Source organism: Saccoglossus kowalevskii, chromosome 16 (assembly GCF_978046115.1).
Source record: "Saccoglossus kowalevskii chromosome 16, keSacKowa6.1, whole genome shotgun sequence".
NCBI lineage: Eukaryota > Metazoa > Hemichordata > Enteropneusta > Harrimaniidae > Saccoglossus > Saccoglossus kowalevskii.
Genome location: NC_140656.1, coordinates 32,335,166 through 32,352,555, shown reverse-complemented (window position 1 = coordinate 32,352,555; position 17,390 = coordinate 32,335,166). Strand labels below are relative to the sequence as shown.

General features: G+C 31.7%; 1 protein-coding gene across 1 annotated transcript in view; it reads left to right on the top strand.

The window, feature by feature from the left end:
- Window positions 1-17,390, top strand: part of LOC102801852 (calcium/calmodulin-dependent protein kinase kinase 1-like) — a 47,950-nt gene that overhangs the window by 15,227 nt on the left and 15,333 nt on the right. Inside the window, exon 3 of the mRNA XM_085490996.1 lies at window positions 8,861-8,962. Within this exon, the coding sequence (XP_085347122.1) occupies window positions 8,861-8,962 (102 nt within the window). The remainder of the gene's footprint in view (window positions 1-8,860; window positions 8,963-17,390) is intronic.

Genomic DNA, 17,390 nt, shown 5'->3' with positions numbered 1-17,390 from the left:
AGCGTCCTATTAGTGATTTCAGTTGAACATGCTGATGTCATTTCCAAAAAGGACACTATCTGGTCTTACCCTTCGTGCAAAATTCTCAATTTAGATAGTTTAGATTTTGTGGTAATTATATTTTGTATAGCCTGTTAAAATTAAGAGTTGAGGCATTCCAAATGAGACTTGAATGATATAGTTTATTTCAAACCAGTTGTTGGAACCTGGGTGAATAACACCAGAATTTTGTATAAATCTGAATTGTATACGAAGATTGAATCACTTTTATTTGCTGAGCAGTGATTGTAAGATGATTTACTTGTTGAGTACAGTAGACAATCGTCTTAGTTGTCTCTCAACATGTATCTATTATATTTTGTCATTAATGAATAATTTGTTATTGTTTGTAGATATGTGAAAACATACATCTAAAATTGAAATCTACTTACAAGAATGTGCCTGATTGGCTACCTAACACCTGACACAGTCAGACCAATCAGAGAGCAGTAAATTTTTTGTTTTTTGACATGTTTTTTGCAACATATCAAATTTTTCTTAGTATTTGATTCAACTGTACACATGTACTATTAGAGTCAGTCAGTTTAATCTTTTGAATGCCAAAGTCGCATCTACCAAAAAAATTAAATTCATGATATTTTTCCATAGTTTGTTCAAATAATTTTGATCTAGACCTGTAACCGATGGTAAAGTATAGTCATTTGGTCGTAAAAAACACCAGGTAAAAACACAAAAAAATTGGTGGAAGAAAAATCATTGTGTTAAAATGGTTTAAAATATATGTCATGACATATACAGTATTCAGTTACTCGGGTTTAAAATTTGAACTGATGTAAAGAATAGAAACAAATCAATAAATTGAGACGTGTACAGCATGTACATTGTATTCCAAAGGCCAAATGAGGAAATGACTGGTGAACACACTGTATTGTCAGATCTTTGATATTGGAAAACCAATAAGGTCGATGCTGCAAAAAGCAATTCGATCTCATTCTCAGCTTTCTAATGAAAAAGTGCATTTATTGAACAAGAACTGTTTTGGCAGCTGGGGTTATATCATATAAAAAGGGAATTCAATGTGTGTATGTGTGGGATTGGGGAACACTTTATTAGAAATATGTAATGAAAATAATTTGAACAAAACAGAGGTCCAGCTGGAAACTTATTGTCTAAATTCTATTTTGATTAGAATAACGAATGAACTGGAATATATTAGTTAGATAAATATGGTGATTATAGTGACAGGTACCTTAACAATATGCACATTAAAATGCTAAATATGGTAATTATAGTGACAGGTACCTTAATAATATGCAAATTAAAATCCTAAATATGGTGATTATAATGACAGGTACCTTAATAATATGCAAATAAAAATGCTAAATATGGTGATTATAATGACAGGTACCTTAACAATATGCAAATAAAAATGCTAAATATGGTGATTATAGTGACAGGTACCTTAGCAATATGCAAATTAAAATGCTAAATATGGTGATTATAGTGACAGGTACCTTAGCAATATGCAAATTAAAATGCTAAATATGGTGATTATAGTGACAGGTACCTTAACAATATGCACATTAAAATGCTAAATATGGTGATTATAGTGACAGGTACCTAAACAATATGCAAATAAAAATGCTAAATATGGTGATTATAGTGACAGGTACCTAAACAATATGCAAATTAACATGCTAAATATGGTGATTATAGTGACAGGTACCTAAACAATATGCAAATTAAAAGGCTAAATATGGTGAAAATAGTGACAGGTACCTTAATAATATGCAAATAAAAATGCTAAATATGGTGATTATAGTGACAGGTACCTTAATAATATGCAAATACAAATGCTAAATATGGTGATTATAGTGACAGGTACCTTAATAATATGCAAATTAAAATGCTTAATATGGTGATTATAGTGACAGGTACCTTAACAATATGCAAATTAAAATGCTAAATATGGTGATTATAGTGACAGGTACCTTAATAATATGCAAATTAAAATGCTAAATATGGTGATTATAGTGACAGGTACCTTAATAATATGCAAATAAAAATGCTAAATATGGTGATTATAGTGACAGGTACCTAAACAATATGCAAATTAACATGCTAAATATGGTGATTATAGTGACAGGTACCTAAACAATATGCAAATTAAAATGCTAAATATGGTGATTATAGTGACAGGTACCTAAACAATATGCAAATAAAAATGCTAAATATGGTGATTATAGTGACAGGTACCTTAATAATATGCAAATTAAAATGCTAAATATGGTGATTATAGTGACAGGTACCTTAATAATATGCAAATTGAAATGCTAAATATGGTGATTATAGTGACAGGTACCTTAATAATATGCAAATAAAAATGCTAAATATGGTGATTATAGTGACAGGTACCTAAACAATATGCAAATTAACATGCTAAATATGGTGATTATAGTGACAGGTACCTAAACAATATGCAAATTAAAATGCCAAATATGGTGATTATAGTGACAGGTACCTAAACAATATGCAAATTAAAATGCTAAATATGGTGATTATAGTGACAGGTACCTTAATAATATGCAAATTAAAATGCTAAATATGGTGATTATAGTGACAGGTACCTAAACAATATGCAAATTAAAATGCTAAATATGGTGATTATAGTGACAGGTACCTTAATAATATGCAAATTAAAATGCTAAATATGGTGATTATAGTGACAGGTACCTTAATAATATGCAAATAAAAATGCTAAATAAGGTGATTATAGTGACAGGTACCTAAACAATATGCAAATTAACATGCTAAATATGGTGATTATAGTGACAGGTACCTAAACAATATGCAAATTAACATGCTAAATATGGTGATTATAGTGACAGGTACCTTGCCAATATGCAAATAAAAATGCTAAATATGGTGATTATAGTGACAGGCACCTAAACAATATGCAAATTAAAATGCTAAATATGGTGATTATAGTGACAGGTACCTTAATAATATGCAAATAAAAATGCTAAATATGGTGATTACCGGGTGTGACAGGTACCTTGACAATATGCAAATAAAAATGCTAAATATGGTGATTATAGTGACAGGTACCTTAATAATATGCAAATTAAAATGCTAAATATGGTGATTATAATGACAGGTACCTTAACAATATGCAAATTAAAATGCTAAATATGGTGATTATAATGACAGGTACCTTAACAATATGCAAATTAAAATGCTAAATATGGTAATTATAGTGACAGCTACCTAAACAATATGCAAATAAAAATGCTAAATATGGTGATTATAGTGACAGGTACCTTAATAATATGCAAATAAAAATGCTAAATATGGTGATTACCGGGTGTGACAGGTACCTTGACAATATGCAAATAAAAATGCTAAATATGGTGATTATAGTGACAGGTACCTTAATAATATGCAAATTAAAATGCTAAATATGGTGATTATAATGACAGGTACCTTAACAATATGCAAATTAAAATGCTAAATATGGTGATTATAATGACAGGTACCTTAACAATATGCAAATTAAAATGCTAAATATGGTGATTATAGTGACAGGTACCTAAACAATATGCAAATAAAAATGCTAAATATGGTGATTATAGTGACAGGTACCTAAACAATATGCAAATAAAAATGCTAAATATGGTGATTATAGTGACAGGTACTTAAACAATATGCAAATTAAAATGCCAAATATGGTGATTATAGTGACAGGTACCTTAACAATATGCAAATTAAAATGCTAAATATGGTGATTATAGTGACAGGTACCTTAATAATATGCAAATTAAAATGCTAAATATGGTGATTATAGTGACATGTACCTTAATTATATGCAAATTAAAATGCTAAATATGGTGATTATAGTGACAGGTACCTTAATAATATGCAAATTAAAATGCTAAGTATGGTGATTATAATGACAGGTACCTTAACAATATGCAAATTAAAATGCTAAATATGGTGATTATAGTGACAGGTACCTTAACAATATGCAAATTAAAATGCTAAATATGGTGATTATAGTGACAGGTACCTTAATAATATGCAAATTAAAATGCTAAATATGGTGATTATAATGACAGGTAACTTAACAATATGCAAATTAAAATGCTAAATATGGTGATTATAGTGACAGGTACCTTAATAATATGCAAATAAAAATGCTAAATATGGTGATTATAGTGACAGGTACCTTAATAATATGCAAATTAAAATGCTTAATATGGTGATTATAGTGACAGGTACCTTAACAATATGCAAATTAAAATGCTAAATATGGTGATTATAGTGACAGGTACCTTAATAATATGCAAATTAAAATGCTAAATATGGTGATTATAGTGACAGGTACCTTAATAATATGCAAATAAAAATGCTAAATATGGTGATTATAGTGACAGGTACCTAAACAATATGCAAATTAACATGCTAAATATGGTGATTATAGTGACAGGTACCTAAACAATATGCAAATTAAAATGCTAAATATGGTGATTATAGTGACAGGTACCTTAATAATATGCAAATAAAAATGCTAAATATGGTGATTATAGTGACAGGTACCTTAATAATATGCAAATTAAAATGCTAAATATGGTGATTATAGTGACAGGTACCTTAATAATATGCAAATTAAAATGCTAAATATGGTGATTATAGTGACAGGTACCTTAATAATATGCAAATAAAAATGCTAAATATGGTGATTATAGTGACAGGTACCTAAACAATATGCAAATTAACATGCTAAATATGGTGATTATAGTGACAGGTACCTAAACAATATGCAAATTAAAATGCCAAATATGGTGATTATAGTGACAGGTACCTAAACAATATGCAAATTAAAATGCTAAATATGGTGATTATAGTGACAGGTACCTTAATAATATGCAAATTAAAATGCTAAATATGGTGATTATAGTGACAGGTACCTTAATAATATGCAAATAAAAATGCTAAATAAGGTGATTATAGTGACAGGTACCTAAACAATATGCAAATTAACATGCTAAATATGGTGATTATAGTGACAGGTACCTAAACAATATGCAAATTAACATGCTAAATATGGTGATTATAGTGACAGGTACCTTGCCAATATGCAAATAAAAATGCTAAATATGGTGATTATAGTGACAGGCACCTAAACAATATGCAAATTAATATGCTAAATATGGTGATTATAGTGACAGGTACCTTAATAATATGCAAATAAAAATGCTAAATATGGTGATTACCGGGTGTGACAGGTACCTTGACAATATGCAAATAAAAATGCTAAATATGGTGATTATAGTGACAGGTACCTTAATAATATGCAAATTAAAATGCTAAATATGGTGATTATAATGACAGGTACCTTAACAATATGCAAATTAAAATGCTAAATATGGTGATTATAATGACAGGTACCTTAACAATATGCAAATTAAAATGCTAAATATGGTGATTATAGTGACAGCTACCTAAACAATATGCAAATAAAAATGCTAAATATGGTGATTATAGTGACAGGTACCTAAACAATATGCAAATAAAAATGCTAAATATGGTGATTATAGTGACAGGTACTTAAACAATATGCAAATTAAAATGCCAAATATGGTGATTATAGTGACAGGTACCTTAACAATATGCAAATTAAAATGCTAAATATGGTGATTATAGTGACAGGTACCTTAATAATATGCAAATTAAAATGCTAAATATGGTGATTATAGTGACATGTACCTTAATTATATGCAAATTAAAATGCTAAATATGGTGATTATAGTGACAGGTACCTTAATAATATGCAAATTAAAATGCTAAGTATGGTGATTATAATGACAGGTACCTTAACAATATGCAAATTAAAATGCTAAATATGGTGATTATAGTGACAGGTACCTTAACAATATGCAAATTAAAATGCTAAATATGGTGATTATAGTGACAGGTACCTTAATAATATGCAAATTAAAATGCTAAATATGGTGATTATAATGACAGGTAACTTAACAATATGCAAATTAAAATGCTAAATATGGTGATTATAGTGACAGGTACCTAAACAATATGCAAATAAAAATGCTAAATATGGTGATTATAGTGACAGGTACCTTAATAATATGCAAATTAAAATGCTAAATATGGTGATTATAATGACAGGTACCTTAACAATATGCAAATTAAAATGCTAAATATGGTGATTATAGTGACAGGTACCTAAACAATATGCAAATAAAAATGCTAAATATGGTGATTATAGTGACAGGTACCTAAACAATATGCAAATTAAAATGCTAAATATGGTGATTATAGTGACAGATACCTAAACAATATGCAAATACAAATGCTAAATATGGTGATTATAGTGACAGGTACCTTAACAATATGCAAATATAAATGCTAAATATAGTGATTATAGTGACAGGTACCTAAACAATATGCAAATTAACAGGCTAAATATGGTGATTATAGTGACAGGTACCTAAACAATATGCAAATTAAAATGCTAAATATGGTGATTACAGTGACAGGTACCTTAGCAATATGCAAATTAAAATGCTAGATATGGTGAACATAGTGACAGGTACCTTAACAATATGCAAATATAATTGCTAAATATAGTGATTATAGTGACAGGTACCTTAACAATATGCAAATAAAAATGCTAAATATGGTGATTATAGTGACAGTTACCTAAACAATATGCAAATTAAAATGCTAAATATGGTGATTATAATGACAGGTACCTAAACAATATGCAAATTAAAATGCTAAATATGGTGATTACAGTGACAGGTACCTTAGTAATATGCAAATTAAAATGCTAGATATGGTGATCATAGTGACAGGTACCTTAGCAATATGCAAATTAAAATGCTAGATATGGTGATCATAGTGACAGGTACCTTAACAATATGCAAATATAAATGCTAAATATAGTGATTATAGTGACAGGTACCTTAATAATATGCACATTAAAATGCTAAATATGGTGATTATAGTGACAGGTACCTAAACAATATGCAAATTAAAATGCTAAATATGGTGATTATAGTGACAGTTACCTAAACAATATGCAAATTAAAATACTAAATATGGTGATTACAGTGACAGGTACCTTAGCAATATGCAAATTAAAATGCTAAATATGGTGATTATAGTGACAGGTACCTTAACAATATGCAAATATAAATGCTAAATATAGTGATTATAGTGACAGGTACCTTAACAATATGCAAATAAAAATGCTAAATATGGTGATTATGACAGGTACCTTAACAATATGCAAATAAAAATGCTAAATATGGTGATTATAGTGACAGGTACCTTAACAATATGCAAATATAAATGCTAAATATAGTGATTATAGTGACAGGTACCTTAACAATATGCAAATTAACATGCTAAATATGGTGATTATAGTGACAGGTACCTTAACAATATGCAAATATAAATGCTAAATATAGTGATTATAATGACAGGTACCTTAATAATATGCAAATAAAAATGCTAAATATGGTGATTATTGCAGGTACCTTAATAATATGCCAATTAAAATGCTAAATATGGTGATTATAATGACAGGTACCTAAACAATATGCAAATTAAAATGCTAAATATGGTGATTATAGTGACAGGTACCTTAACAATATGCAAATTAAAATGCTAAATATGGTGATTATAGTGACAGGTACCTAAACAATATGCAAATTAAAATGCTAAATATGGTGATTATAGTGACAGGTACCTAAACAATATGCAAATAAAAATGCTAAATATGGTGATTATAGTGACAGGTACCTTAACAATATGCAAATTAAAATGCTAAATATGGTGATTATAGTGACAGGTACCTTAACAATATGCAAATAAAAATGCTAAATATGGTGATTATAATGACAACAACCTTAACAATATGCAAATAAAAATGCTCAATATGGTGATTATAGTGACAGGTACCTAAACAATATGCAAATAAAAATGCTAAATATGGTGATTATGGTGACAGGTAGTTCAACAATATGCAAATTAAAATGCCAAATATGGTGATTATAGTTACAGGTGCCTTGTCATTATGCAAATTAGTTATAATAATTATGTGTCACAATGAACTGCATTGATCTATCTGCAATTTTTGAGAAATATTTCTGAGATTCTACTTGTTTGTATTCTAATCCAATTTTGATTGTTTCTTACATACTGTAGATGTACCATATTATGTTGTATACTATAATCAGGTCATTTGAAATTAGGGATTATCCACTAATCTACGGCTTAGTACTTTTGAAGACAGGTTTGAATAATAAATCACCAATATGTGTATGTATACGATACACTTCAATATAAACACACATACAATGTATGATGGTGAGAAAGGTTATACTCAGTCGTGATTACTTTTTCGTGCTCACACAACCAATTACGATTTAATACACTTGTGCAGATGAATAACTCAGGATTTATTGAAATGTCAAACATTGTCTTCTTCAAGTTTCTCTTGAATAATTCTCTTTGATTTGTTTTAGCTTAAAATGTAATGCTTTCATGGAGTGTTCTGAAGTGACTGATTTCTAACACGATGTTTTATCATTGTAAATTACTTGCTGTTTTCCATATAGCTCCAAGACACAGTAAACCTCTTAAAGGTTGTCTAATAATGAAACTGTAATTTTATTTTTCTAGTGTAAAAACTTATTTAAAATTTAAATAGATAAGAATTAAATCAGTTGATTAATATATCACATCACTTGATTTTGTAATTTTATTATCTGTTAATTGGCCCCGTCCAAATGATTGTTTTTATAACATTTTCCTCTGGTTTGATTTTTAACAGAATTTCACTCAGCTTAACCAGTACAGACTGAAAAATGAAATTGGAAAAGGCTCTTATGGAATTGTTAAATTAGCATACAGTGAAGAAGATGCAGTCAGCTATGTAAGTAACTTTTGAATAGGTGATTTTAAGTTCAACTGCGAGATCTTGCGAGTTGTATGAAAGACGCGTGTCGAGCGTCTGCCGCCAGAATCAAACAATTTGATTTTGAACTCGAATTTCTTTATTTCGTACCTCATATCGACCGGCCAATCTTAGACAGAGGAATATTGCTTTCGAATACCCTCACTTAATCAAAATTGCCTATCATCAAATGTGTACAGCACATTATTAAGCATGGAATTATCCCCCAAATACCTCGAGTTTGTCGAATCCCACGCGATGTTTGACGCCACTACGACCTTTGTTTGTCCTGTTTTTACGTTCGATTTCATGCATAACGCGTGATTCTCGCAGTGTACAGAAATGGTCTACTCATTCCCATGTTTTGTTACCCATGTTTTTTGCTTCTTGGTTCTACTACTGACTTATTACCTTTTCAAATGAAACTGATGATGAACCATTTCAGAAACGTCCAGATACCTATAATCAAAGACTAAATAACCAAATTCTCATGCATTCTTGTACATTTCTATAATACCTCAAAAACCATGTTCATGATAGCATTTCAATGAAACTTGGTGCATAGATGTTCTAGGACAATACACACCTGATTAGCATTGGTTAAAATCTGTGCATATTAATTAACTAAGTCATAATTTTTAACCAAATTTTTCAGCTATTTTAAAATGATATCTCAAACCTGAATTACATGAATTAGACAAAGTTTTTGATATCACAATAACCTTTTATTTCTATGAAACTTGGGGCATAGGTGCTCTCAGGTACAATGTAAGCCTGACCTGCGTGTGTCATTTAGGGTTTAAATGTGCACCTAATTTGCATATTATATATTCAGACTTGTTCTCAATAACCAGATGCATAGTTGCTCTATGATAACAGACTACAAACCACAGATGTACACACAATTGTATTCTCTTTGCCTCAATCAGTAATATTATCTTCCATACTGTGTATTTGATTGATTTTACATCTCAGAGATCATAGCCATATTAGTCACAAGGCTTGTTGTTAAAAGTGTAATTTTATCTTTTTAATTAATTTTACAAATTTTGCCAATCTTTGCCTTCAGTACCCTTGGCTTATGGAAGTTTATTCTAAGTTTTTTTGATTAAACTTTGTACCTCATCATGCTAAATCTAACGACATTATGCAGATTTAGTCATATGTGTAATTAATTGAAGGCAATTTAGAATTTACAAAAATCATTGCAATTTTTGCAAAGAGTGATTGACAGCTACCAATGAGCATAGTAAATGTACCTTCCCATGTAGTGTATACATTCTTCAGTAGTAATAAGCTGCTTCTTTGTTGTCATGGTAACAAGTCAGTGCCTGTAATTCTGCAAAGTGAACATGGCAACAATTCATTTTTTCTTGGTGATAATGATAAAAGCGTATATCAAAAAAAGTAACGCCAGATATTCTTGACTGTATACAAAATATGATAAATATATACTGCATTCATTTTAAATCTGGCTCTTAGTGAAGAAATGAGTAGCACACGATAAACGTAGATCATTCTATTCCCATATCAACAATTGATGTATTCAACAGTGACCTTCAGTGTGCGGATGATAAACGTACTATATCTGATCTTCTCCAGGGAATATCCTCTAAGCTTTTTAATTCTCCCACTCGTCCAATTTCTTTTACCCAATTTCATGTTAGATCTTGTTGATGAATAGTATATAACATGTACGATGAAGAGGTTGCATACATAGATTAAAACAAGCGTAGCATGTGATATTGCCAGAAGCAGTTTTTATATACACACGAGTGATTACATAATGCCATACAACAGCTTCGTTTTAATGGACAGCATCCTCTAGAAGCAATTACAAGTTTTGCATCATAGATACCAATCATACTCACCTCAAAACATTGATGACTCAATTCCAATCTCATCAGCCTGTAGCATTCTATAAATTGATTGGTTTATAGACTTCTCTACTATCTTAGCTTTTAGAAGGTGTATAGGTTGAATATCTCTAAAAAATGTGATTTTAAGAAATGGTACTTTTTAGTAAATATAAACTGCAAGTTCTTTATGTGTTGCCCATTATACATGTATATGTTAACTTTGCATCATTGTTTAACAAATTCATCTCGAGATTTGAGGTTTGAATTGACTTGAATAAAGAAAAAGAAAATTACTTTTGTGTGATGTTTACATTGCACACTTGCAAATGCTTAAAGTGAAAAAATTTGTAGTGATAAACCCATTTTATAATTTAGTTAGAACCATGCTCCACTGTCAGTACCTGGGTGGTTAATATATTTTTATTAGCATGTCACACTGTCAGTACCTGGGTGGTTAATATATTGTTATGATCATGCCCCACTGTCAGTACCTGGGTGGTTAATATATTGTTATGATCATGCCCCACTGTCAGTACCTGGGTGGTTAATATATTGTTATGATCATGTCCCACTGTCAGTACCTGGGTGGTTAATATATTTTTATCAGCATGTCACAATGTAGTACCTAGGTGGTTAATATATTGCAATGAACATGCCATACTGTCAGTACCTGAGTGGTTAATATATTTTTATTAGCATGCCCCACTGTCAGTATCTGGATGGTTAATATATTGTTATGATCATGCCCCACTGTCAGTACCTGGGTGGTTAATATATTTTTATTAGCATGCCCCACTGTCAATACCTTGGTGGTTAATATATTTTTATGATCATGCCCCACTTTCAGTACCTGGGTGGCTAATATATTTTTATGATCATGCCACACTGTCAGTACCTGGGTGGTTAATATATTGTTATGATCATGCCCAACTGTCAGTACCTGGGTGGTTAATATATTTTTATTAGCATGCCCCACTGTCAATACCTTGGTGGTTAATATATTTTTATGATAATGCCCCACTTTCAGTACCTGGGTGGTTAATAAATTATTATGAGCATGCCCCACTGTCAGTACTTTGGTGGTTAATATATTGTTATGATCATGCCCCACTGTCAGTACCTGGGTGGTTAATATATTGTTATGATCATGCCCCACTGTCAGTACCTGGGTGGTTAATATATTGTTATGATCATGCCCCACTGTCAGTACCTAGGTGGTTAATATATTGCAATGAACATGCCATACTGTTAGTACCTGGGTGGTTAATATATTGTTGTGATCATGCCACACTGTCAGTACCTGGGTGGTTAATATATTGTTATGATCATGCCACACTGTCAGTACCTGGGTGGTTAATATATTGTTGTGATCATACCACACTGTCAGTACCTGGGTGTTTAATATATTTTTATTAGCATGTCACAATGTAGCACCTAGGTGGTTAATATATTGCAATGAACATGCCATACTGTCAGTACCTGGGTGGTTAATATATTGTTATGATCATGCCCCACTGTCAGTACCTGGGTGGTTAATATATTGTTATGATCATGCCCCACTGTCAGTACCTAGGTGGTTAATATATTGCAATGAACATGCCATACTGTTAGTACCTGGGTGGTTAATATATTGTTATGATCATACCCACTGTCAGTACCTGGGTGGTTAATATATTGTTGTGATCATGCCACACTGTCAGTACCTGGGTGGTTAATATATTGTTATGATCATGCCCCACTGTCAATACCTGGGTGGTTAATATATTGTTATGATCATGCCCCACTGTCAGTACCTAGGTGGTTAATATATTATTATAACCATGTCACACTGTCAGTACCTGGGTGGTTAATATTTTATGAAGTAATGTATTAAACTTTTTGCCTTGCCTGTAATGAAATGAATGTCTGGCCTTCCCTATCACTCTGTAAACACAAGCGTGTATGTGAAACCCTTCTATCACTGTAAACACAAGCATGTATGTGAAACCCTTCTATCACTGTAAACACAAGCGTGTATGTGAAACCCTCCTATCACTGTAAACACGGGCATGTTTGTGAAACTCTTCTATCACAGTAAACACAAGCGTGTATGTGAAACTATCTTTTCACTCTGTAAACACAAGCGTGTATGTGAAACCGTTCTATCACTGTAAACACAAGCATGTATGTGAAACTCTCCTATCACTGTAAACACAAGCGTGTATGTGAAACTCTCCTATCACTCTGTAAACACAAGCATGTATGTGAAACTCTTCTATCACAGTAAACACAAGCGTGTATGTGAAACTATCTTTTCACTCTGTAAACACAAGCGTGTATGTGAAACCCTTCTATCACTGTAAACACAAGCTTGTATGTGAAACCCTTCTATCACTGTAAACACAAGCGTGTATGTGAAACCCTCCTATCACTGTAAACACAGGCATGTTTGTGAAACTCTTCTATCACAGTAAACACAAGCGTGTATGTGAAACTATCTTTTCACTCTGTAAACACAAGCGTGTATGTAAAACCGTTCTATCACTGTAAACACAAGCATGTATGTGAAACTCTCCTATCACTGTAAACACAAGCGTGTATGTGAAACTCTCCTATCTGTAAACACAAGCATGTATGTGAAACTCTTCTATCACAGTAAACACAAGCGTGTATGTGAAACTATCTTTTCACTCTGTAAACACAAGCGTGTATGTGAAACCGTTCTATCACTGTAAACACAAGCATGTATGTGAAACGCTCCTATCACTGTAAACACAAGTGTGTATGTGAAACTCTCCTATCACTCTGTAAACACAAGCGTGTATGTGAAACTCTCCTATCACTCTGTAAACACAAGCATGTATGTGAAGCTCTTCTATCACAGTAAACACAAGCGTGTATGTGAAACTATCTTTTCACTCTGTAAACACAAGCGTGTATGTGAAACCGTTCTATCACTGTAAACACAAGCGTGTATGTGAAACTATCTTTTCACTCTGTAAACACAAGCGTGTATATGAAACTCTGCTATCACAGTAAACACAAGCGTGTATGTGAAACTCTGCTATCACTGTAAACACAAGCGTGTATGTGAAACTCTTCTATCACTGTAAACACAAGCGTGTATGTGAAACTCTTCTATCACAGTAAACACAAGCATGTATGTGAAACTCCTATCACAGTAAACACAAGCGTGTATGTGAAACTGCTATCACTGTAAACACAAGCATGTATGTGAAACTCTTCTATCACTGTAAACACAAGCGTATATGTGAAACTCTCCTATCACAGTAAACACAAGCGTGTATGTGAAACTATCTTTTCACTCTGTAAACACAAGCGTGTATGTGAAACTATCTTTTCACTCTGTAAACACAAGCGTGTATGTGAAACTCTGCTATCACTGTAAACACAAGCGTGTATGTGAAACTCTTCTATCACAGTAAACACAAGCGTGTATGTGAAACTATCTTTTCACTCTGTAAACACAAGCGTGTATGTGAAACCGTTCTATCACTGTAAACACAAGCATGTAATTGAAACTCTCCTATCACAGTAAACACAAGCGTGTATGTGAAACTATCTTTTCACTCTGTAAACACAAGCGTGTATGTGAAACTCTGCTATCACTGTAAACACAAGCGTGTATGTGAAACTCTTCTATCACAGTAAACACAAGCGTGTATGTGAAACTATCTTTTCACTCTGTAAACACAAGCGTGTATGTGAAACCGTTCTATCACTGTAAACACAAGCATGTAATTGAAACCGTTCTATCACTGTAAACACAAGCATGTAATTGAAACTCTCCTATCACTCTGTAAACACAAGCGTGTATGTGAAACTCTCCTATCACTGTAAACACAGGCATGTTTGTGAAACTCTTCTATCACTGTAAACACAAGCGTGTATGTGAAACCGTTCTATCGCTGTAAACACAAGCGTGTATGTGAAACTCTCCTATCACTCTGTAAACACAAGCGTGTTTGTATGAACATATCATTCATGTTTATTTCTGTGCATTCAATCCTAGACTGCCTTGCAATTCGTAAATTTGGTTCATATTCATTATCCTTGATTTCAAAGAGATGTAACTAGTTAGTTAAACAAAGATACTGGAAGTCATGATGACTAAAACATCATTAATGGAAGCCATCTTGTACATTGACTTATGTATTGCTGTTCAGTGTTCATTATTTTTCAACATGGAATGCAAATATTAGACAAACTTGCCAACGATCTGTTTTACAGAATAATCTGTTTTTAGTTCACAGATGTATCAAACTAATCTCCTCACAAATCTGAATTTCCTATACAGGTCAGATGAACCCAAATAAAGCCATACTGTGAAATTGATTAATATCAAACTTTTATTTGAAATAAATTTCATTACCCTCGGGATCAGTCAAACTAAAAATCAATTCCAGTAAATTACCATGGCCGTGCATACATAGAACGGGAAGTTCCAATCGTGTCAGTGCTTGTGATGTACTCAGACGTGGAAACGACACATGCGATTTAGCTGGACTAAAATAAACCATATAATTTTTATTAATATGAGTCTACTCATGTGGGAATAAATATGTGGAGCAAAATTGTTCATGAGTATAGAAATTATTAAACAATTACCGTACCTATTCATGTGGGGGGGGGCTTATGGTCGAGACAGGGGAATTTTAATTGTGCTTCATAAAGTGTTTACTGTTGTAGAATGACATAACAAATAATTATGTGAAACATATTTTATAAATTGGTACTTTCCCTTTCTTACTTTTTTGTGAGACAGTTTCACCGTCCACAAAAACTCAAAATCATTTTGTCAAATGTCTGTTGGAAACACTGATCTAATATACATGCATGTATACGTTACGGTGAATAGTGTGGTTTGTAATAGCACCCGTAATTGCATTTATACATAATGCATTTAGTATCAATCCATTAAATCACCACCACCCCCCCCCCCCCCCGCGTATATATTGAGAAAAGGTTTAATACCTTCTAATAGCAACATAGTGTTAACATTTATCTATATTTAGATGTACATAGATACTAGATTTCAGGGGGTGTACAATGCAGATATCATTCAAAGATAAATGTAATTGTTTTGTGTTTTTATAAAAGTATATTAGAAAGCAGGTGAATTATTTCTTAGATCTCACTCAAACTTCACACATATATCATGTATCTTGGGATCTTAATTACAAACTATGCTTTTGATGCATATTACTTTATTTTTGGCATGAATAACATTTCCCTTAATTCCAACTGTGACTATGTCAATGACTTGTTTTATGTATTTCTCAAACTTGATAATTCACAGGGGCTATGTAATATAAATACTTGTTTCACGTATTTCATCAAATTATCAAAACCTTCAGCCAGTGGAAAATTCTGTCCATTTGGTTATAAATTAAATTTGAAAATAAATGTTACATCAGAATCTGATATATGAAAATTTGAAATATGAAAAATAAAATTAACAACCCATATCCCATTTGTTAGTAAGCAGGCTTGAGCTACATGTAGTAAAGCAAGTTTTCACTTTATCAATCACTGAGATCACAATATTCAGATATTTTTGGTTTCCTGTCATAATCCACTCAATGAATTAAGGAGAGCACTGACTTAGAATTATAAAAATCTACCCCCTGTTATAGATAAATGCTCAATTTTAACAAATATACCTACGTGGTCAAAGCAAATGATTTTAAACTGTGATTACTATGCTGTAAATATGACAACAAAATAAGGCTTCTAAGTCTACATTATATTATGATATACATTGTAAATTGCCTGTGAATTTTAAATTTAAAAGGGTTATTTGTAACATCAATGATGAAACCATCCATTAATAATGTTTTGATGTGTAAAGTGCCGCTGTAGTCTTAAATTGGCTGATTTATGGGAAAAATCACTTAGATATCTGCTGTGTTAGTGGATAATTACAGCAACCTCGGTACTTCTCATTCATGGTTTGTAGTCTCAGATTTATATTCTGTTAAATTTCTCACGTAATAAATTTATGTGAAACTTGTCAGTATAATTTAATTAAAATGGGAATTTTAGGACAAAACTGTGCATTGGTGATTGCATTCTAGAAATTCATTAAATGAAAACATCCAAAGTTATAAATGAGGCATGTCTTCATTTTTTGTGTGACAGTGCAAGTGATGTCATCATTCTTTGTGTGTCATTGCCAGTGATGTCATCATACTGTGTGTGCCATTGCAAGTGATGTCATCATACTGTGTGTGCCATTGCAAGTGATGACTTTATATGTGTGCAAGTGATGATAAGAAGTGAGCATTGTAGAAATACCACCATGGATTTTGTTTTGATTTGAGATGTACACAGAATTTTTCTGATTGCCTTTTTTAAAGGTTGAAATATAATTCATGATTATTACATGATATCACATTATATTTACTCTTTGTGTTCTGGAGATTCATATTTCAGCACGAATTAGATTTTCCATATAATATTTCATTTTACATGGTTCTATTGACTTAGTTATACCATAAATGCAAATACGTATGATTGTATAAGCACATTTTGTACAGTTTTTATCA